The sequence below is a fragment of the Macaca fascicularis genome, chromosome 17, assembly GCF_037993035.2.
Source record: "Macaca fascicularis isolate 582-1 chromosome 17, T2T-MFA8v1.1".
Classification (NCBI taxonomy): domain Eukaryota; kingdom Metazoa; phylum Chordata; class Mammalia; order Primates; family Cercopithecidae; genus Macaca; species Macaca fascicularis.
Genome location: NC_088391.1, coordinates 22,290,948 through 22,315,085, shown reverse-complemented (window position 1 = coordinate 22,315,085; position 24,138 = coordinate 22,290,948). Strand labels below are relative to the sequence as shown.

At 43.3% G+C, this 24,138-nt stretch overlaps 1 protein-coding gene and 1 long non-coding RNA gene across 11 annotated transcripts in view; both read right to left on the bottom strand.

The window, feature by feature from the left end:
• Positions 1–15,495, bottom strand: part of DNAJC15 (DnaJ heat shock protein family (Hsp40) member C15) — a 93,862-nt gene extending 78,367 nt beyond the window's left edge. For 7 of the 10 annotated variants that reach the window (XR_012426896.1, XR_012426898.1, XR_012426897.1 and 4 more), the window contains exon 1: positions 15,347–15,495. Coding sequence is in view for 3 of the 10 variants with exons in the window: in XM_045377038.3 (XP_045232973.2) it covers positions 15,347–15,454 (108 nt within the window). In the remaining 7 variants the exon portion in view is untranslated. Of the gene's footprint in view, positions 1–10,502; positions 10,762–15,346 lie in introns of all 10 variants that reach the window. The other 3 variants (XM_065533183.2, XM_065533182.2, XM_074021926.1) reach the window with 1 other exon arrangement.
• Positions 5,241–10,496, bottom strand: LOC135968102 (uncharacterized). Its single transcript, XR_010582575.1, has 2 exons — positions 7,926–10,496; positions 5,241–7,605 (listed from the first exon to the last, which is right to left on the bottom strand). It is a non-coding gene; the product is annotated as an uncharacterized lncRNA (long non-coding RNA).
• Positions 15,496–24,138: the final 8,643 nt, after the last annotated feature.

The following is a 24,138-nucleotide window of genomic DNA, read 5'->3' as shown; positions in this document are numbered from 1 at the left end:
ATGAATTTTTATAAGTTAGGTCATTCATATACATAAACTAGTATATTTAACATGGGATAAACATTCAACAAATGGTAGCTATTACAATTACTACATATTACATAATCATTTCTTTTTTTTTTTTTTTTTTTTTGAGACGGAGTCTCGCTCTGTAGCCCAGTCTGGAGTGCAGTGGCCGGATCTCAGCTCACTGCAAGCTCCGCCTCCCGGGTTTACGCCATTCTCCTGCCTCAGCCTCCCGAATAGCTGGGACTACAGGCGCCCGCCACCTCGCCCGGCTAGTTTTTTGTATTTTTTTTAGTAGAGACGGGGTTTCACCGTGTTAGCCAGGATGGTCTCGATCTCCTGACCTCGTGATCCGCCCGCCTCGGCCTCCCAGAGTGCTGGGATTACAGGCTTGAGCCACCGCGCCCGGCCTATTTTTTGTATTTCTTAGTAGAGACGGGGTTTCACCGTGTTAGCCAGGATGGTCTCAATCTCCTGACCTCGTGATCCGCCCATCTCGGCCTCCCAAAGTGCTGGGATTACAGGCTTGAGCCACCGCGCCCGGCCCATAATCATTTCTTTTTAAAATCAGGGAGTAAAAATAAAGGTTATTTTAAAAAGAAAAATCTTAGGAAGATCTCACCTAGTGAGATGGGTTTAACAAGTTTTAACTTCAGAAGGCAGAAAACCCTCTGACCTGTCTACTTTAAAATAAACTTTTAAAATGAATTCTTCCTGACATTCTTCATAAGAACAACTATATTGATCTTTGGTGTCTCCCTTTTTATCCTTGCACTTAAATCTGCACCCTGATCATAAAAATGATCCCACTGCGTCTCTAGCTGGCCTCCTTCCTATCAAGTACTCCGACAAGCTTTTATTATACTGACTTTGAAGTCTCTGGCAAGAACCCCTCAAACTCTCTTTTTCAGCTTATATCTGATGAACACTTTATCTGCAACATTTTGTAGTTTTGCTTATTTCTTTTTGCTTGGGAAATCATCCCCTTTAATGAAAGCTACTTTTACTCCCTTACAGCAAACCATTTTACTTTAAGGCAGTGGCTGCTACGGCCCGTCTGGAGTGGCCCCCACAAGGTCGCTGCCTGCAGAGCGGAAGGTGCTGTGGGAGCTCGGCATTCAGCAGAGCTGCCGGGAGCTGGGAACAAGCAGGAGGCTCCCCACCTACCAGCTCGGCAGGGTAGGAGCCAGTGCTCCCAGGCGCAGCTGCAGCTGCCCAGCTGCACTCTCAGGGGCCCAGGAAGCCCCCTGCCCCTGCAGGCTCATAAGTGCCTGCTCCTGCTCCCTGGTCTCTCCCCACTCCCGGCATCCACCCAGTGTGGGGCAAAGTTGTGACTAAGCTGAGGCTCTGTCTCAACCCAGCCGGGCATGCATGCACTAAGAGCGGTGCTGACAGGCCAGCCCCCTGCCACTTCGGCCCCCTCTAGACTTCGGGCACAAGCCCAGGAGGGAGGTCCAGTCAAGGGGCTGAGGGTAGCTTGGCACGGGCCTGTGGGCTCCCCGCAGCACCTAGAGCCAGGGTGCCGTGAAGGGCACGTTGGTGGCAGCAGGACGTTATGAGGTTCCTGGGCAGGAAGGGTTGGGTCCCCGTGGAACCCCTCCTTGAAGCTAGGACTGGCCTGAAGCCTGGGGACCAGGTTGCCAGTTCTGGGTGAAGTCCACCAACCAGAGTATGAAGTTAATTGATGACCGATTGGCCAATTGGATGGTGCTTTTTCCAGGCCTGCCCATGGCCACCCACGGACCAATCAACAAGCAGTTCCTCCATTCTGAGCACAAAAAAAACCTGCAGACTCAGCCAGACACGCTTACAGGATGACCTGCCTGCAGACAGAAGCTACACACTCCAGTCTCCTCTCTGTTGAGGGCTGCACTGGGTGTGGTGGTGCAACCTGTATTCCCAAGCTACTCAGGAGGCTGAGGTCGGAGGACTGCTTGAGCCTGGAAGGCCGAAGTTGCAGTGAGCTGAGATTGCATCACTGCACTCCAGACTGGATGACAGCGAGACCCTCTCTCAAAAAAAAAAAAAAAAGAAACTGAAAAACATTTTGTCCAATCACAATAAAAAAAAAAGTAACAAAATAAAATGGAATCTGAAAAAAAGTCTTCAGATAAGAAGGCAGACTTTTAGAATCCAATTTTTAAAATGTAAAATTAAATTGGTACTTTGGACTGGACACAGTGGCTTACACATGTAATCCCAGCATTTTGAGAAGCAGAGGTGGGAGAATCCCTTGAGCCCAGGAGTTCAAGAGCAGCCTGGGCAACACAGCAAGACCCCAGCTCTACAAAACATAAAAATAAAAGAATTAGCCAGGCATGATGGCACACTCCTGTGGTCCCAGCTCCTTGAGAAGCTGAAATGGGAGGATCACTTCAGCTTGGGAAATTGAGACTGCAGTGAGCTATGATCACGCCACTGTACACCAGCCCGGGAGACAGAGCAAGATGCTGTCTCAAAAGAAATAAAAAATAAAAATTAAAAAATAAATTAGTACTTTGAAAACAATTATTTACAAATCAATACGGAAATTATTCACAAACCACATAATACATATAGAAATCTCTTAAGTACTATATAGTAATGAAGTCCTTGAATTAAACTCTAACATCACTGCAGCTAGGCATTATTTGGGGAGGAAAGTGCTATTTAAAGTACCATTCTTTTCTCCCTTGGTTTAGTTCTCTTCGGTTCTAATGCCTACCATATAAAAACTATTTTTTCAGTGTGGTGGTGATTGTTAAATTCTAGGTATTCCAAAAGGAAGTGAAAATCATTCTCCTGAAGACCATATTCAGTCCTTTAGAGGAATGAACATGCAATAATATTTCACCTTATACCCAGAGATAGGTTCTTTACTGTTCACTTGACCTGTACTGAGATTCTATAACAAACTTGAAATATAATGACAAATGGCAGAAAGGTTAATGAGTCCCTTTCTGGCCGGGCGCGGTGGCTCAAGCCTGTAATCCCAGCACTTTGGGAGGCCGAGACGGGCGGATCACGAGGTCAGGAGATCGAGACCATCCTGGCTAACACCGTGAAACCCCGTCTCTACTAAAAATACAAAAAACTAGCCGGGCGAGGTGGCGGGCGCCTGTAGTCCCAGCTACTCCGGAGGCTGAGGCAGGAGAATGGCGTAAACCCGGGAGGCGGAGCTTGCAGTGAGCTGAGATCCGGCCACTGCACTCCAGCCTGGGCGACAAAGCGAGACTCCGTCTCAAAAAAACAAACAAACAAAAAAAAAAAAAAACAAAAAAAAATTTGAGTCCCTTTCTTTCTGCTTCCTTCCACAATCCCCCAGCAGCACCCTCCCTCCATTAGCAGTCCCTAACACCAGATATTGAAAAACAAAAATAAAGCCCAAACCAAACACACACAAATGCGCTTTACTGAAGCTTAGGGAAAAATTTTACTATCCTTGATGGACTGAAAGCAGCAGCCATGTGTACCAAGACAAGGATATCTTTTACTTTTACCTCATACAGGGAAAAGACAAAGGAATTGGGGAAGATTTGGGTGGGAGGATAAAAATGGATTAGGATCTGAAGTTATGACCCAGAATGACGCTCACCATGAGATCAAATGTTATATACACTGGACTCATTGGAGAAATGCCTGATTTTAGGACTGTGGCAGGAAATACACAAAATGAGCCTAGAGCACCATGTAGTGCCAGAATGCAAGGAAGTGCTCAAAAAACTCACCACAATGTTGGGGGTATGTCAAAGGTACACAAGAGTCAACTAAAAGAGATCCCAATGGCCAAAGATAAAACAGCTTGAGCAACAAAATATAGTAGTGGATTATAATCCAAAGCATAAAATTAATATCCATGAAACCAAAGTAATATAAATAAGTAATAAATGGGAATAAAAGGACAAACCTCCCACAGAGAAGAATTCCAAATAATCCGACAGATTACTCTACACTTAAGGAGGGAGAGCATAACTCTCTATTCCTTAAATGTGGGCTGCACAAAGTGACTTTCTTTCACAAAGTACAGTATGCAAATAAAGTTTACAGTTAAGAAAACTCAAAAACTACCACATCAGATTAGATCAACATCAATTGCAATAAACATGTTTATAGTATGTACACTTCATATGATGTGATGAAAATGGCACTTCATTTTTCTTTCTTTTTTTTTGCGTGAGATGAAGTTTTGTTCTTGTTGCCCAGACTGGCGTGCAATGGCGTGATCTCGGCTCACAACAACCTCCACCTCCCAGGTTCAAGCAATTCTCCTGCCTCAGCCTGCCAAAAGTAGCTGGGATTACAGGCACGTGCCACCATGCCCAGCTAATTTTTGTATTTTTAGTAGAGATGGGTTTTGCCATGTTGACCAGGCTGGTCTCGAACTCCTGACCTCAGGTGATCTACCTGCCTCGGGCTCCCAAAGTGCTGGGATTACAGGCATGAGCCACTGTGCCCAGCCTGGCACTTCACCTTTCTGATCTTCCTCCCAAAAACCTAAAACCCAGTCCAATCATGAGAAAAACATCTAAGAAATTCCAGTAGAGGGTATCCCACAAAATACCTAACCAGTATGCTTCAAACCTGTCAAGGTCATCAAAAATAAGGCAAGTCTGAAAAGCCACAAGGAGCCAAACAAGATGTGAAAACTAAATGTAATGTGGTACCTGGTTGAGATCTTGGAACAGAAAAAGGACATCAGCTAAAAAGCATGGGAATCTGAATCAAATATGACTTGGGTAATAATAATGTATCAATATTGGTTTATTTATTTATTTTTTTTTCCCAATTGGGTCTCACTCTGTCACCCAGGCTGCAGTGCAGTGGTATGATCATAATTCACTGTAACCTTGAACTCCTGGGCTCAACTGATCCTATCACCTCAGCCTCACAAGAAACCAAGACTACTGGCATGTGCCACCACAAATGACTAATTTTTAAAGTTTTCTGTAGAAATGGGGTTTCACTAGATTGTCTTGATATGGTTTGGATCTGTGTCCCTGAGCAAATCTCACTTTCAACTGTAATGCCCAATGTGGGAGGTGGGGCTGGTGGGAGGTGACTGGGTCATGGCGGCAATTTCTCATGGATGGTTTAGCACCATCCCCTTGGTGCTATTCCTGTGATAGTGAGTTCTTTAGAGTGCGGTGGTGCGACCTGGGTTCACTGCAGCCTCCACCTCCCGGGTTCAAGGTATTCTCTTGCCTCAGCCTCCTGAGTAGCTGGGTCTACAGGTGTGCGCCACCATACCCAGCTAATTTTTGTATTTTTTAGTAAAGGTGGGGTTTTGCCATCTTGACCAGGCTGGTCTTGAACTCCTGGCCTCAAGTGATCTGCCCGCCTTGGCCTCCCAAAGTGCCAGGATTACGAGTGTGAGCCACCATGCCTGGCAACAGTACTTATTTCATCTCCAATAGCATAGAAATTATATTCCAAGAACATAAGACAGTGCAAATGGAATTCCTCAAAATAATACTCTATTTCCCTACACTGTGGATTAAGGGAATACTTAGCATTTCAAAAAGTGTTTTCTAACACTGCTTTAAGGAGACTGTGCTTTCAAATTTCTCAGTATCAGTAGAATTCAAAATACAGCTGAAAACAGATGTGTTGGTCCCAGGCTAGCTGCATTCACCAATCAATTCCTTGGCTACTCTCTGTTCTGTTAGAAGAGCTAAGTCCTACAGGCTGTGTCAGCTGGCTCCCAGTAGAGTCAGACCAATGGGATGCGACGGTGAAAGACTGGACAGTGAAAACAAGGAAGAAACCACGGTATTACCACCCCTTCCTCTCCATCTTTAGCAACTGCTCCAGCAGCAGCAGTGGCTCCAGTTCCCCCTAAGCAGACATCCATGGTTCCACTTAATGCAGAGTGGTTTTGAAAAACACCAACTCCTCCCTTTGGCCCTGTAGCTCTAGGAGTGCTAGTGGTTCCTTGCTGTTCCCAATCTCTGGATTGCTTCACTATCCTGTTTTGCTTCTCAACAACTCCATTAGCTATGAAACCAATTCCTGGAATTACATTTCCCTTGTTTTATATATTTAAGTTATATGTTTTCCTAGTTAGAGCTTGACTGACATAATTAGAAAAGTTTAAGGGGAAAGAGAAACAAAGAGAATATTCTGAATAAGAGCAGAGGCAAGAAAGCACAGTACCTCTGCGATTCATCTACTTCTCAAATGTGTGACCTTGCACAAATTATTTCAGTGCTTTAAGCCTCAGTTTATTTGTCTACAAGTAGAGGGTTACAATAGTAATAGCATCTATACCTCCTAGGGTTATTATATAGACTAAATGAGCTCATGCATTTAAAACATTAGCATAAAGCCTGGCACAAAACACTTCAGCTATCATCACTATTACTGCCGCCATCATCTCCTCCTCTATACTCCCAGAGTACTGCCCACCGTAACGCATGTGATTCTCCTGAAGGCCTCCACTGATCATACAACTCCTACAAAACTAACTGCCTACCAATTTGGTCCACATTCCTTAACCTGCCATTTGGAGCTATCTACAGTCGTAACCCAACCTACCTTTCCTTATTTTTCTTCCTTGATATAACCCACATTTTAGAAAAACTTGTTTTTCTCTTTCTGGTTTCTTTTGAAAAATCAAATGTCTGGTAATAATGGTTTATTCAAATGATCTGCCTCCTTGAGAAAAGCAAGTGCTCTCATTGTGCTAGAATCATCACTCATGTAATACAATACCATTTAACCTAGTCATCCCCTCACTTGTTTCTGCTACCTGCCTAGCCCCTTTAAGCATCTGAATTTGCTACCTCTGCCTAAGATTTTTTTATCTTTTTAACTTAACTCATATTCTTCCCTTTTCTCATTCCCTTTTCTCAATGTTCAACTCATTCAACTCACTTTTCACAAAGTTTTCTGATTTCCCAAATAAGAAACAATGGCTCATTCCTATGAAATCAAGCATTTTATCCATATATCTCTCTTACAACACCTATGCCTTAGTCTTTCATTCACTTATCCTTGAAAAGACATTTACTAAGTATCTGCAACCTATCCCGTACTATGATTGGCCCTATAAGTCATTCTCAAAAGTGAATCAGACAGGATCTCCACTGCTGGGGAGTTCCCAGTCTAGGAGTCTAGGTTTAGTTTCTGGTCAAGTCCCTTGAGGAGAAAATGCATATTTCATTAATCTTTGTATCCACTACAGCACTTAGGCTCAGAACCTTACCTAATAATGTATGACTCCATAAATAGTGTTAAATGGATGAATAAATAAATGAACAAAAATATGATAGCACTTAGAGGGCCTGTCTTTAATTGGGCATTTAAATTTGATCCAAATTTGCCTCCTAGAGCAATTGTTTTCATAAATAAAGTTTTATTGGAACATGGCCACATTTATTTATTGTCTATGTGTTCACTCTACAACAGTGTAGTTGTGATAGAGGCTATATGGTCTGCAGAGCCTGAAATGTTTACTATCTAACCCTTTACAAATTAAGTTTGCTATCCTCTGCCCTTGAGGGTGGCAATCTTGGTTTATTTATATCCTCCCATACACACTTAGTTTATAGCGTCCGTATATTTGGTGTTACCCAAAAATCTATTAAAATGAATTTAATTGACAAATTTTAAAAACAGAACCTATTTCTTTCTTTTTTTTTTTTTTTTTTTGAGACGGAGTCTCGCTCTGTAGCCCAGGCTGGAGTGCAGTGGCCGGATCTCAGCTCACTGCAAGCTCCGCCTCCCGGGTTCACGCCATTCTCCTGCCTCAGCCTCCCGAGTAGCTGGGACTACAGGCGCCCGCCACCTCGCCCGGCTAGTTTTTTGTATTTCTTAGTAGAGACGGGGTTTCACCGTGTTAGCCAGGATGGTCTCGATCTCCTGACCTCGTGATCCACCCGTCTTGGCCTCCCAAAGTGCTGGGATTACAGGCTTGAGCCACCGCGCCCGGCCAACAGAACCTATTTCTAAGTTGGAGATTGCCCGTGTTATTGGAGATATTAATAAGCAATGATCAAAACTTGAAAAAGCACATCAGAAGTCGGAGTATTACACGTACTCTGATTACACACATATTTATTAGATGCTTACATTTTAGGCCTCTCTTGACTATTACAAAAGTCAAAGAAGCATAGTCTCATTTATCTTATTCTTTTTTTTAATTCCTTAAGGCTGTCCGTTCATCACTCTATAACATTTCCCTAATCTACTTATCTCCAAGCTAGTTGGTTTCATTCGTTTGTTAATTTAATAATTCAACAAAAATTTATGAGGCAGAACAATCATGTGCCTGGTACTATGTTGGGAACTGAATGAGTATTCTTTTTTTTTTTTTTTTTTTTTTTTTGAGACGGAGTCTCGCTCTGCCGCCCAGGCTGGAGTGCAGTGGCTGGATCTCAGCTCACTGCAAGCTCCGCCTCCCGGGTTTACGCCATTCTCCTGCCTCAGCCTCCCGAGTAGCTGGGACTACAGGCGCCTGCCACCTCGCCCGGCTAGTTTTTTGTATTTTTTAGTAGAGACGGGGTTTCACCGTGTTAGCCAGGATGGTCTCGATCTCCTGACCTCGTGATCCACCCGTCTCGGCCTCCCAAAGTGCTGGGATTACAGGCTTGAGCCACCGCGCCCGGCCTGAATGAGTATTCTTAAAACTTCATCCCCATCTATAAAGAATATCAAATTTTAGTTAAAAAGGCATATTTCAAAGAGAAGAAACATTAAAAAATGGCAGCAAATCAACAAATGGGCCGTGTCAGGTATCTGGTACCACTATCTGGTTTCAAATATCCACTAGAAAGTCAAAATAACAACAACAATTAAAAACAAAACAAAACAAAACAAAAAACAGAAAAATTACTTCCAACGTTCCACTACCATGAATCAAAAAATTTCTGAAAACTGGGAAAACAGATCACTCCATCATAGCTGCTACAGCTGGAGGCGGGGGAAGAAAAGGCATCAAAATTTTTTACGAATTCCCTAAGGCATTTTATTCTCCATAAACAACATAAGCAGTAAATAACTTTTTAGATAAATATAAATTGCCTGAAAGTGTTATAAAATGCTAAATCTTCTATTTTGAGACTGAAAATTTGAGTCCAAGAAAAACAATCGTTGTATCAGAGGGAAATGAAGAAGAAAAAGAAGTATTCTTCCTCCTCACAAGAGAGGTGGTAGTTGTGATGGAGACAGGAAAGACGGAGACTATTCACTCATTCAGAAAATACTTACTTAGCTTTTACCACATAAACATTTATTTGGCATGTGCCAGGACTTATGCTAAGTTCTGGGGAAAGAGCAGTGAGCAAGACAGACACAGACCCTTGCTCTCCCTTAGAGGTTAACATATAAGAGGACTCTACAAGGAAAAAATACAGGTGTCAATATATTAAAATCAAATCTCCATGTTTATTTATTAAGTTGCTCAATAATAACAGAATAGCTATTTCATAGACAAACAATTAAATGACTATCATGTGCCAATTACAATGCCAATCACAGATACAGTGTTTTCCCTGAGGACTTCACACCATAGGTGCTTATACTAATATAAATTATTTTGATGTATCTTAATAAACTATAATAAAAACTTGTGCAACTTCCTAAGGAAACACACAGTATAAAACAATTTTCTTCTACTAGGCAAGGGGAACTGGGGTCAGGGAAGGCTTCACAATGGACGTGTCTTAAAAAAAAAAAATTAATAGGAGTTAGCCAGGAAAAGAATTTCAGAGAGAAGAGAAAGCTCTAGTAAAGTCACAAAACCATAAAATTTCATGAAGGAAACTTAATGTAACTATAGTACAGGGTATAGTGCAATGGAGGGGATGGGAAATGTGGCTGGATACGTCATTTGATGATCAGTACATGAAGAGTCCTGTATAAGATCCTGAGAAAGGTTTATAGATCGTGTTAAACTCATAAAAAGGGATGGTATCATTAACAAGTCTGTATTGCAGAAAAATAACTGATGGCAGTGTGAAGTTTAAAAAGCATACAATACCAGAAGCAAAGAGACTTGTTTTTAAAGGCGATCACTACAGGCCAGAGTAGAGACGATAAAGACTAAGAGAATAGCAAGGGAAGGAATAGCAAGAAAACAATTACGGAGATGAGGCTAAGTGACTGATGAACTGAACGGTGGAGGTAAAGGAGAAAGTGGAGTTGATGATGGCACTAGTCAAGAAAGGGGAAAGAAGAGAATCAACCTGTTCAGGGAAGACTATAATGAGCTACATTTTAAATAAGCTGAATTTTCTATTTTTGTTTATGGTTCTCACTGGTAGACATCTGGAAATTCTTACTGACTCCATTCACTAAAAGGAAAGTTCTTCTCATTTCTTCCCATTCAAGAATAACATTCATTCATTCAACAATTTCTTTTTGGAATGTTTACCACACATCAGGCACCATTATAAATGCTAGAAATACGTATCAGAGAACAAATAAAGTCCCTGTCCATGAAACTTAACATTCTAGCCTTCTACTATGGTGTAAAAAACGGTAGGGAAGAATCAGTTAGGCTGGGGGCGGTGACTCACCTCTAAAATCCCAGCACTTTGGGAGGCTGAGGAGGGTGGATCACTTGAGGTAAGGAGTTTGAGACCAGCCTGGCAGACATGGGGAAACCCCACCTTTACTGAAAATACAAAAATTAGCTGGGCGTGGTAGCAGGCGCCTGTGGTCTCAGCTACTTGGGAGGCTGGCGCAGAAGACTCAGGTGAACCTGTGAGGCGGAGGCTGCAGTGAGCTGAGATCCCGCCATTGCGCTCCAGCCTGGGAAACAGGGCGAGACTCCATCTCAAGAAAAAAAAAAAAAAGAGTTAAAAATATAGGTATACAGTACATAATCCATGTGATTACCAATGTAAGCTTCAAAGTATTGTTAAAGCATGTTTTAAATCATGTTATCATTACAAAATAGTAAAAGTACTGTCTTATTTTTGGAAATGAATGCCTGAAAATATGTGTGTTTGACAGGTTTTAGTTTTCACATATCAGGATTGTTTATAATGAAACATGTATGTGTCTAGTTTTTTTTTTACATGTTACACTATCCTAATAATAACAACAGTTGTGAGGGTGGGAGGAGGGAGAGCATCAGGAAGAACAGCTAATGTATGCTGGGCTTAATACCTAGGTGATGAGACGATCTGTGCAGCAAACCACCACGGCACACATTTACCTGTGTAACAAACCTGCACATCTAGCACACGTACCCCTGAACTTAAACTAAAAATCGAAGAAAAATAAAAATAATAGGAGTTACAGTTTTAAGGAAAGTAATGAAACTAAATGACTACCATTTCATACAAACTGAGTTTTGTTCAAACTGCTTTAAAATTTGATAATCTCCTCTTAAAGTTTCTTTTCTACTTTTCCATGAGAAACAGCTTTGCTAGTGCAAAGTTTGATCACGACTTCTAGTAAACCATTAATTGTAAAATGCTATTTTATTCAAGATGCTACATAGATATTTTGCCTATTTTTAAAAATTATTTTAATCCTTTAAACAGGCTACTGAGGCCGGGCGCGGTGGCTCAAGCCTGTAATCCCAGCACTTTGGGAGGCCGAGACGGGCGGATCACGAGGTCAGGAGATCGAGACCATCCTGGCTAACACGGTGAAACCCCGTCTCTACTAAAAAAATACAAAAAACTAGCCGGGCGACGTGACGGGCACCTATAGTCCCAGCTACTTGGGAGGCTGAGGCAGGAGAATGGCGTAAACCCGGGAGGCGCAGCTTGCAGTGAGCTGAGATCCAGCCACTGCACTCCAGCCTGGGCAGCAGAGCGAGACTCCGTCTCAAAAAAAAAAAAAAAACCAGGCTACTGAACACTAGTTCTTAGTTTCAAAAGGGAAGTTTACCTAAGAAAAAGTTATTTAATAAATATGACAAGATATATTTATTTCTTTTTGATTTTTCTTTTTAGAGAGACAGAGGTCTCACTATGCTGCCCAGCCTGGGTCGCGAACCCCTGGGCTCAAGTAATCCTTCCACCTGACCTTCCAAATTGCTAGAATTACAGGCATGAGCCACCATGCCCAGCCCAAGAAGATGTATTTCATAAACGTTAAAATGAATTACATTTCTAAAATAGCGTGAAAGTTTTTTTCTTTAACTCACTGACAAACATTATTTTCTATTTTCAATAAGATTACCAAATATGCCCCACACCTAGGCCATCTTTTTTCTTTCCTAATATTTACCTTTTGTCAGCTTCTCACTGCTTTTAGTACTTCCAAGTTGCCTAAAGTTGTTATCAACAATCTTCTACCTCATTATTTGTCATTGCCTGGACCAGGAACTCCCAAAAGAAGCAGAACAACCCCTAAGGGACATTCTGAAAGTACATGAGGCCCTGTTTGGTTGCACAATAATTTGAATAGAAGGGAGGGTATTTGGTGGATTGGGGACTATTGATCCTAAGAAGTCCTAAAATACGGGCCGGGCACGGTGGCTCAAGCCTGTAATCCCAGCACTTTGGGAGGCCGAGGCGGGCGGATCACAAGGTCAGGAGATCGAGACCACAGTGAAACCCCGTCTCTACTAAAAATACAAAAAATTAGCCGGGCGTGGTGGCGGGCACCTGTAGTCCCAGCTACTCAGGAGGCTGAGGCAGGAGAATGGCGGGAACCCGGGAGGCGGAGCTTGCAGTGAGCCGAGATCGCGCCACTGCACTCCAGCCTGGGCAACAGCGTGAGACTCCGTCTCAAAAAAAAAAAAAAAACAAAAAAAAAAAGAAGTCCTAAAATACATGAGACAATCCTGTATAACAAAGAACTGTTTGCATCCCTCGATTTTAAAAGATTAAGTAGGTGAAAAGTTTATGATAATCTTAGTCCAGAACTTTATTATATATAAATATATCATTATTACACTGTTTTAGTACAGACTGAATCTTCCACAAGTGCAAGTGCCATGTAAATTGAAGGAGATTCCACTGTTTTGTTCAAATTTTTACCAGAAATTGTTCGCCATTTAGGAAAAATAAGTTTGTAAAGAACGATGGTCCCTCTGCTATTTGAAGAGCCAATATAATAATTTGATAAACAATTTGCATTGGTAGCTGTCACACACACAGTGATTCTATGAATTGGTGCAATATGCCAGCAACTAATAATTACTCATTATGTTTTCTAATGTAGTAATGTCTAAGTATTTACATATTTAAATTGTAGACATGTTAACATGTTATTTTCTTTTTTTTTTTTCAGACAAAGTCTTTTTTTTTTTTTTTTTTCTCTTTTTTTTTTTATTTGAGACGGAGTCTCGCTCTGTCACCCAGGCTGGAGTGCAGTGGCCGGATCTCAGCTCACTGCAAGCTCCGCCTCCCGAGTTCATGCCATTCTCCTGCCTCAGCCTCCCGAGTAGCTGGGACTACAGGCGCCTGCCACCTCGCCCGGCTAAGTTTTTGTATTTTTAGTAGAGACGGGGTTTCACTGTGTTAGCCAGGATGGTCTCGATCTCCTGACCTCGTGATCCGCCCGTCTCAGCCTCCCAAAGTGCTGGGATTACAGGCTTGAGCCACCTCGCCCGGCCTCAGACAAAGTCTTGCTCTGTTGCCCAGGCTGGAGTGCAGTGGCGTGATCTCCGCTCACTGCAACCTCTGCCCCCTGGGTTCAAGCAGTTCTGCCTCAGCCTCCCTAGTAGCTGGAATTACAGACATGTGCTACCATACCCAGCTAATTTTTGTATCTTTAGTAGAGACAGGGTTTTGCCCTGATGGCCAGACTGGCCTCGAACTCCTAATCTCAAGTGATCCGCCCGCCTCAGCCTCCCAAAGTGCTGGGATTATAGGAGCAAGACACCGCACGCAGCCTGTAGACGTGTTTTCTAATAAAATATTTCACCTTTATGTCTCAATTAAAGCATTATATTGGTTATTAAAAGTTATGTTTATAGGTAGATTTTATTGTCTATGAATCTGACTTCAGGATTTCAGGGTATTACAGGACTCAGACAGTTTGAGAATCACTGGCCTACACTTTAGCCTTCATGCACCTGGACTACTAAAGATGCTTCCTATCTGATACTCTGGATTCTGTAAACTCTCTCCTCTTCCAAGTAAAAATACCTACGGATGTAAAAATCACCAATATTAGTTCTATCTTCCAATTACCACAGCTCCCAACTACCTTGAAAGCCTGATACTGGGATTTTTACAACTCTCCACAAAAGGATTACTTCTGCCTTATCTTGTTCAGCTATATCATACACTGAATACTATATCCAGAAATCCTTATTTCTAAGGAGTCAGCAAGTCATAGTGGAAAAGGTGTAGCATTTGGAATCACAGATCTGCCACTTACCAGGGATGATCCTGGACAAGTTAATTAAAACTTTCTAAATCTCTATTGCCTCATTTTTTTTTCTTTGTTGGAGACAGGGTCTAGCTCTGTCTCTCAGGCTGAATTGCAGTGGTGAAATCATAGCTCACTATAACCTCAAACTCCTGGGCTCAAGTGATCCTCCAGACCCAGCCTCCCAAGTAGCTAGGACTACAGGCTCACACCACAATGCCCAGCTGATATTTTTCATTTTTCTTTTGCAGAGATGGCGTCTCCTATGTTGTCCAGGCTGGCCTCCAACTCATGGTCTCAAGTGATCCTCCTGCCTGGCCTTCCTAAAGCGCTGGGATTACAAGCCTAAACCACCACTTGGGCAATTTTTCATATTGAATGTTGAAATATTACCGTGCAACTGTGCATGTATCAGGTTAAAGATAACACATCGTTAAAATTAAACCCACCTGTTTCTCTTGTTTCACATGGCTACAGAAACGTAAAAATACGTATGTGGCTCACAATATGTTTCTGTTGGACACTTCTCTGTTAGACCCTTCCTTTTTCCACCTCTACGGTTCATCCTGAATACACCACTTGCAGTTTCCAACAGAGCCCTGTTTCTGTGCTGGAGACTCTGGAGATAGTACTCCTGGTACCTGAAACAATTTTTCCCCTTCTCTTTGCTGAATGAACTGCTTTTATTCATTCAGATCCTAATTTTTAACTACAGCTTTCTCCAAGAAGCGTCCCTGATCCCACCACGTCCCCTGCAAGACGGTATTAGGGCCTCCTATGAGATAAGAAAATCCACATACAGCACTTATACTGTATTTGCAATTGCCTATTTTCTGGTTTGTGTCCCAGACAAGACTGGAAGCTCCTTGAGGAGACAGATCCTCAGAACTGCTGCTCCGTCTTCCACGCCCAAACGTCAAAGCCAAGCACAAGGCGGTCTCTCCACGGAACAAATGAGCGCTAGGGAACAGACTGTGAGCGAATGCGGGGGAGTACAAAGGTTCAAGGGTGAGGCGGTAGAGGGCAGAAGCAGAAACTACAAGGGAGCCAGACGGGGGTGGGGGCCGCTGGCAGCACTCACCAGTCCCTGCTGGTCGACGTCGGCGTCGGGTCGTTTAGCCGAGGGCTGCAAATACTCAGCGTAGCGCAACCCCTCGCCAACTGGGGCGATGACACCACGGGCAGCCATGGCAATGCGGCCCGGAGACGCAAGGCGCCGCGGCGATGACTACGAGGCGGCCTTAGGGACAAACTAGTTAACGCGGTTTCTTCTCGCAGATCCAGTGCACTCTGTGCTCGCAGTGCTGTTAAAGGCGAGGGTCCCAGAAGCTACCCTTCTCACCCGAGCTGGGCAGTGTGTCCCGTGCAAGCTCGGGGTCAGATTCCGAAAAGAGCCAAGGGCACCGGGACGTTTTTGAATCACAGTCGCAGGCGCAGAGCCAACGCTGACCCTCAGGGAGCTTTATATACTTGGGCCTTGCCCCTCCCCAGGCCTCCCTAAGGGACTGGGCTTAAACCCTGTGAACTGATGTTGGTCGAATCAGATGCCTGGCCATTGAGCTCGGAGTCTAGCTGTAGTGCCTGAGGGTGGGCTTGCCTGAGATTTCCTGACCCCCTTCCGGGCAGCCTTTCTTCCTACCCTCAACTACTGTTCACACTTCTGTTTAATGCCACAGTTCTCCCACCCCAGGAGAGAAATTGAAGAGACAATTTGCTTACACCACCCCCAAGTAAATGGCTGTATTTAAGGTGAAATTACACAGAAGAAAGTTGTGGCCCGGCGCGGTGGCTCACGCTGTAATCTCGGCATTTTGGGAGGCCGAGGCAGGTGGATCACAGAGGCCAGCAGTTTGAGACCAACTTGGCCGACATGGTGAAACCTCGGCTCTACTAAAAATACAAAGGTTAGCCAGGTGTGGTGGCGCGTCCTTGTAATCCAAGCTACTCAGGAGCCTGAGCAGGGAAAGAGAGTTGTAAGCAAGTCTGTAAATCTTACTCTCCCTCAAATGAGTTTGTGCTGATTTGTATATATAAAAGCCCATTTTATTATTAAGGTTTTTTTGTTTTTGTTTTGTTTTGTTTGTTTTGTTTGAGACGGAGTCTCCTTCTGTTGCCCAGGCTGCATGCAGTGGCACGATCTCTGGCCACTACAACCTCTGCCTCCCGAGTAGCTGGGATTAAAGGCACGTGCCACCACACCTGGCTAATTTTTGTATTTTTTAGTAGAGACGAGGTTTCACCGTGTTGGCCAGGCTGGTCTCAAACTCCTGATCTCAGGTGATCCGCCCGCCTCAGCCTCCCAAAATGCTGAGATTATAGGCGTGAGTCACCGCGCCTGGCCTCCATCAAGCTTTTTAAAGCAAAAATTAACCAGCAGTTGAAGCTTACGGTGTTTTCCAACTCCTGTACCAACTTGGCAGCTCTGTTGCTCCTTATACCCTTTGCAGAATCAGTTGACAGGAAGAAAAATCTTTATTTTTGTTTTCTATTCCTGAATTTAAAGTTTTGAGGGTCTATTAATTTGTTCACTGAGTTAATATTATTAGCATGCCTAAGAAGTTAGGTCCTAGAGGCCGGGCGGGGTGGCTCAAGCCTGTAATCCCAGCACTTTGGGAGGCCGAGGCGGGTGGATCACGAGGTCAGGAGATCGAGACTATCCTGGCTAACATGGTGAAACCCCTCTCTACTAAAAATACAAAAAACTAGCCGGGCGTGGTGGCGGGCGCCTGTAGTCTCAGCTACTTGGGAGGCTGAGGTGGGAGAATGGCGTGAACCCGGGAGGCAGAGCTTGCAGTGAGCCGAGATCACGCCACTGCACTCCAGCCTGGGAGACACAGCCAGACTCCGTCTCAAAAAACAAAAAAAATTCTGCTCCCAGCTCCCAGCCAGGCGCGGTGGCTCATGCCTGTAATCCCAGCACTTTGGGAGGCCGAGGCGGGTGGATCATGAAGTCAAGAGATTGAGACCATCCTGGGCAACATGGTGAAACCCCATCTCTACTAAAAAATACAAAAATTAGCTGGGCGTGGTGGCACGCACCTGTAGTCCCAGCTACTCGGAGGCTGAGCCAGGAGAATCACTTGAACCTGGGAGGCAGAGGTTGCAGTGAGCAGAGATGGCGCCACTGCACTCCAGCCTGGGTGACAGAGCGAGACTCCGTCTCAAAAAATAATAATAATAAATAAATAAACAAATAAATAATTCTGATCCCTGAATGCTCTGGGAGACTGACTTGAGTAGAATGAAACTCCAATCTCCCACACAGCCAGCTCTGCGTCAATTACTCTTTCTCTATTGCAATTCCCCTGTCTTTATAAATTGGCTCTGTTGGCCGGGCGCGGTGGCTCAAGCCTGTAATCCCAGCACTTTGGGAGGCCGAGACGGGTGGATCACGAGGTCAGGAGATCGAGACCATCCTGGCTAACACGGTGAAACCCCATCTCTACTAAAAAATACAAAAAACTAGCCGGGCGAGGTGGCGGGCGCCTGTAGTCCCAGCTACTCAGGAGGCTGAGGCAGGAGAATGGTGTAAACCCGGGAGGTGGAGCTTGCAGTGAGCTGAGATCCGGCCACTGCACCCCAGCCTGGGCGACAGAGCAAGACTCTGTCTCAAAAAAAAAAAAAAATTAAAAAAAAATTAAAAAAAAATAAATTGGCTCTGTCTAGACTGCCAGCAGAGTAAACCCATTGGGTGGTTACAGGAATAAGGAAGAGGTCTGAGTTCTAGTGTACCTCCATTATTTTCTGGGCTTGTATAACTGAACATGTCCATTAACATCTCCAAATCTTACCCGTAAAAGGAGAATAACATTTGCCCAACATTCTGACTCAGGGAAGTTGTGTAAACAAACCTCAAAGAGCCAATCCTTCAAGATGGATCCCAACTGGCTAACTAGGACTAACTTAAAATAGAACCAAACCTTCCTTTTACACCGAAATCTGTGGCTCTCAGGTTTGCAAACTGTTTATTGGGATAGTCTCTCTCCTCTAAATTACTTTTCAGAAAACTTTTCGTTTACATAAGGATAAAGAAAACAAGAGGATATGAAAGCAATTTGTATAATGCACTTATGAAAAGAGCTACAACCATAATGCTCTCAGAGTTTACAGGAGGGAATGGCCACTTTTAATAGGGGTCATCGGAGAAGGTTTAGTGAAGACTTAGCCATTGAGATGAGGTAATGAACAATGGGTAAGATTTTTTTAGATGGAAGAGAGGAAATGCCAGACATTTCAACTGGAAACAAATGGAAGGAAATGAAAAATGGTGATTCACAGGACTGGGTAAAAATTACTCCAGGACTCTTCAGAAAAATAATCTCATTACAGAAATTAATTTTTGTTAGACAGATCCACAACTATGAAGGACACTAGTAACCTAAGCAAATGAATTGGATCAAGGCCTACAGGTCATTCTTCCATTCATTTATTTATTCAATAAATATTTATTGAGTATCTGTTAGGTATGAGGAACTATGCTAGGCATTGGACCTATAGAGTCAAACATACAAATAAGGTCTCTGATTCCTTGGAGTTTGGAGTACCCTAGCCGCTGGGCCCTAGCAGTAGCAGGCTGCTGGCCTGGAACAAATGAACAATTAGAGCAAGACCCAGGTTAGCTTCAGCTCCTGTTAGGGCAGCTACTGTTTCTGCTCAGGGACTGGAGAGAAGCTTTCAGAGCAGAAGCCAGGAAAAGGGGGAATAGAAGAAGTGGGAAGGGGAGAATATAGCAAGGTGGAGGTGAGGTGGACTCAGCAGGGTTGCATCTCAGCTCAGACCCCAAACTATTGAGAACAGATGGCTGGCTGCTTGTAAACTTGACTGATCTCATTCCACCTCTGCCTCAGGTATCCACTCCTGCAGATGTAGCCAATTTTAAAGAAAAATTTCATCCACAAAGATTACTCAGTTCCCAGTCCTTGGTTCTTTGGTAAATTCACCCTCCTCAGGAAAGAAAGGATGGAAAAAAGGGCAATGAAGTCCTTTCCTCTTCCCAACAAGGATCTCTTCCTGATTTAGCTGAACTCAATTTTCTGGCTTCTTGAGAACAAAGAAAAATATTTTTGTGAAACCCAAAAGGGAGGACACATTAAATTTTCACTGGCCTACTTTTATTAGTTATGCCACTTCAAAGACAGATTCCATTATGTTCAATAGACTTTGTAAAAGAAAGGCAGATTGCATTGGTAGTATGTCTTCAAAACATCTCAGTGGAAAATGTTCTAAAAATTTATTGTTTGAAAGGACTTTTGACAAAGACAACTGACCTCTCAGTGCCTCAGTTTCCTCATTAGTAAAGTAGGTGATAATAATAGCACTCCCTTGTGCGAATTAAATGAGTTCACTTTTGTAAAGCTCTTAGAACAGTGCTTCATACCTAGTAACTTCTACAAAATTGTTAGCTACTATTTTCTTTATATTACCTCTTTCACCAATTTATTTCTTCGTGTATTTTCTCTCACTAGCTCTGCCTCATTCTCCCAGCAGTTGTGTTGATCCCCAACCAATTGTCTTGTCTTCAAAATTACAAAATCGGACTAACATTGCATAGTGATAAAATATAATTGTGGGAGAGGAAATAGTTGTTTTTATGAAAATGAAATTAAATGCCTTGGAAAGATTTAATGAAACAAGTTATTTTTAAAAAGCTGTTGAATGGCGAGCATGGGAAGAGAATCACAAACACTGTCTATGATTCTATACTGTTTGCTTTTAAAATGTCTTGCTCCACCTTCGTTCTAAACAAACTCAAGTTAGGAATCAGATGATGGATTATCAGCATGGAAGAAATCCAAGGCAGAACTGAACCAGAGGACCCACATCCAAGTAAAAGGCCTTGGCCCTGCAGCCCTGCAGATACACATAGAGTACATGAATAGATATACAATATGTCTGTTGTGACACTAAAATTTCATGTGGGTGGGTAGAGGGAGTGTTATTAGGGAAAAAGTCAAAAAAAGCTTTTGGGTGGAGATAATGAAGAAAACAAAGGTTGAGAAACAGTGATGTATATATGACGTAAAAGAAAAAAAATGGTTAAAGTTGTCAGGTGTGGTGGCTCATGCCTGTAATCTCAGCACTTTGGGAGGTTGAGGCAGGTGGATCATGTGAGGTCAAGTGTTCGAGACCAACTTGGCCAACATGATCAAACCCTATCTCTACTAAAAATACAAAAGTTACAGGCCAGGCATGATGGCTCACAGCTGTAATTCCAGCACTTTGGGAGGCTGAGGCGGGTGGATCATGAGGTCAGGAGTTCAAGACCAGCCTGGCCAAGATGGTGAAACCCCATCTCTACTAAAAATACAAAAAATTAGCCAGGCATGGTGGCGGACTCCTGTAATCCCAGATACTCAGGAGGCCGAGGCAGAGAATGGCTTGAACCCAGGAGGTGGAAGTTGCAGTGAGCCGAGATCATGCCACTGCACTCCAGCCTGGGCAACAGAGCAAGACTCCGTCTAAAAAAAAAAAAAATTAGCTGTGTGTGGTGATGGGTGCCTGTAATCCCAGCCTCTCGGGAGGCTGAGTCAGGAGAATTGCTTGAACCCAGGAGGCAGAGGTTGCAGGGAGCCGAGATCGCGCCATTGCACTCCAGCCTGGGTGACAAGAGTGAAACTCCGTCTCAAAAAAAAAAAAAAAAAAAAAAAGGTTAAAATATGTATATTGTTGTGATCTCAGATTTTAATTGGTTTTTCAATTAACCCACCAACCACTATCCTGGTCTGGTCAGAAAAGAGACTGGCTTTACTGTATGACAAAGTGCAGTGGGCACCAAAAACAGGCCTGAAATGTTCATAGAAGGAGTCGGAGAAGTCAGCATCAAGATGACAATGAGAGGATGAAAACAAATTTGCTGAACTGATAAATATGAGGCAGACTGGGAGAAGCAAGGTGTGAGAAAGCGCCGGGCGCGGTGGCTCACGCCTGTAATCCCAGCACTTTGGGAGGCCGAGGCGGGCGGATCACAAGGTCAGGAGATCGAGACCGCGGTGAAACCCCGTCTCTACTAAAAATACAAAAAATTAGCCGGGCGTGGTTGTGGGCGCCTGTAGTCCCAGCTACTCGGGAGGCTGAGGCAGGAGAATGGCGTGAACCCGGGAGGCGGAGCTTGCAGTGAGCTGAGATCCGGCCACTGCACTCCAGCCTGGGCGACAGAGCGAGACTCCGTCTCAAAAAAAAAAAAAAAAAAAAAAAGGTGTGAGAAAGCCTTGTATGTAAACAATACTAAAGTCATTCAGTTTTGCTAAAGTTTAAAGCATAAAGAAGAGACTGAAGATGGATGAGGGTGGACAAATAACCAGACAAAGGCCAAGTATTGAACAGCTTTATATAATAAGCAGAGGTATTTAGATTTTATCTCATAGGTGAAAGCAGGACATCAAAAACTGTTGAATCTTGCAGTGACATGATCAGATCTACATACTAAGAAGATCATTGTGGCAGCAGTGTAGTGATAGGCCAAAGCAAAAGGAGGGAGATCAGCTAAAAAGTTATTGCAATAGTCTAAGAGATGCTGAGCCCTAAACTACAGCACTGGCAGAAGATATGGCAAGGAGGAGTATAGTGACTTTGACTGGATTCTTCCCCATGTTTAATCCCTCTTGGCCCCACCTACCATGGACCCATCCATTGACTTTGTTCCCTATTCTCAGGGTAGCCCTTGATTGACCTAAGCCAACCAATGCATCCCATCACTCTAGCCATGATGTCTGTTTCATGCATGGACACCTTGCCCTTCTGGGACATTGGGATTATAGGAAAAGTTTGTTGGTTATTTCTGGGACAGCAGCTTCTCTCTTTAGCTGGACATGAACAGAGAAGCGTGAAGCACTAATTGTGGTTGGCAGTCATTTGACAACCATAAACTAGGGTGACTATTTAATTTATCATCCAAAACGAGGTCACATTTGAAAGAAACATAGTGCTATAAATAATTATGTTAGGACAATAGATGTAACTGAGACTGTCTAGCAAACCAGGATATGTGGTCCCTATACCATGAGAAGAGATGGCCTTAGGATAAAGCAAACACCACTGAAAGCCATGAGGAAATTAAAAAGAAACTGAGTCCTTGATGATATTGTTGACTATATGAAGCTTCACTTGATGGCTACCCCGTTTCTAAACTTTTTAGTTATGAGAGTAAAAATTTCCTTTATTATAATTTTTTAATTGTGCATTTAAAATTGCAAGCATTGAAGAAGTTGAAAGAATAGTATAATGAACTCTCATATCTCCCAAAACCAGTTTCAACTATTTTCAAGATTCTGCCACAATTCTTCATTTATTTTCCTTTTTCCGATTCATTATTTAAAACGCATCAAGAAATTTCACTCTGGACATTTCAGTGTGCATTCCTCCCAAATATGGACATCTCTGACATAGCTGCACCATTGGGACATCTAACAAAAATTACTGATCACCTTTTGTGTCATCTAATATCCAAGTTTCATTGTTACAGAAAACTTTTAAATAGCTAGTTTGTTCACCTCAGATCCAAACAAAGTCCACACATAGCAGTAAATGGTTGCTATAGTTTGAATGTCCCCTCCAAAACTCATGTTGAAACTTAATACTGAATGCAGCAGTGTTGGGAGTTGATGTCTAATAGGAGGTGTTTAGGTAATGAGGGCTCCTTCCTCATAAGTGGAGTAATGCCATTATCATGGGATAGGGTTAGTTGTTACTAGAGTGAGTTGTTATAAAGCAAGCTTGGCCCCTCCTGCTTTTATCTTTTGCACGTGCTTACTTGCCCTTCCACTTTTCCACAGTGGGATGATGCAGCCCAAAGGCCCTCATCAGACACCAGCACCATATGCCCTTCAACTCCCCAACTTCCAGAACTGTAAGAAATGAAGTTCTCGCCGGGCGCGGTGGCTCAAGCCTGTAATCCCAGCACTTTGGGAGGCCGAGGCGGGCGGATCACGAGGTCAGGAGATTGAGACCATCCTGGCAAACACGGTGAAACCCCGTCTCTATTAAAATACAAAAAAAAAAAAAAACTAGCCGGGCGAGGTGGCAGGCGCCTGTAGTCCCAGCTACTTGGGAGGCTGAGGCCGGAGAATGGCGTGAACCCGGGAGGCGGAGCTTGCAGTGAGCTGAGATCCGGCCACTGCACTCCAGCCTGGGTGACAGAGCGAGACTCCGTCTCAAAAAAAAAGAAAAAAAAGAAAAAAAAGAAATGAAGTTCTCTTCTTTACAAATTACCCAGTCCGTAGTATTCTTTTATAGCAACAAAAACTAGATGAAGACAATCATTATGTCATATTAGTCCTATCTTATTTTAAAAATTCCCTTTCTCCACCTTTTTAAATATATTAACTTGTTGAGAAAATCATTGCCTTATTTTAAAGCCAAGTTTTAGTTGGATTTTCTGTATTTGCAACCACAGTATTCTAACTGATCCAAGGAGTGAACCTGATGATAAAGGGATAGAGTCAAGATGATTGGGGATTGAACAAATAGGAGAGATAAGGAAAAGGGAGGATCCAAGGTGATTGTTAGATTTATTTCATTGGCAACTACCAAGCTAGGAAAAATATACAGAGTAAGAAAAGAAAGTGAAGATTACACTCTAAAGACACCAAGACTCAAGGAACAGACAGTGGAAGGAGAGGGGAGGAGGTGACAGAAACTATAGATAAAAAACGAAAAGATAGAAGAAGTCAGGAGAGAGTGGGGTCATGGAAACAAAGTAAGTTTTAAAAAAACAAAACAGAGCCGGCATGGTGGCTCACGCCTGTAATCCCAGCACTTTGGGAGGCTGAGGCAGGCGGATCATGAGATCAGGAGTTTGAGATCAGCCTGACCAACATGGTGAAACCCCATCTCTACTAAAAATACAAAAAGTGGCCGCTGCACTCCAGCCTGGGT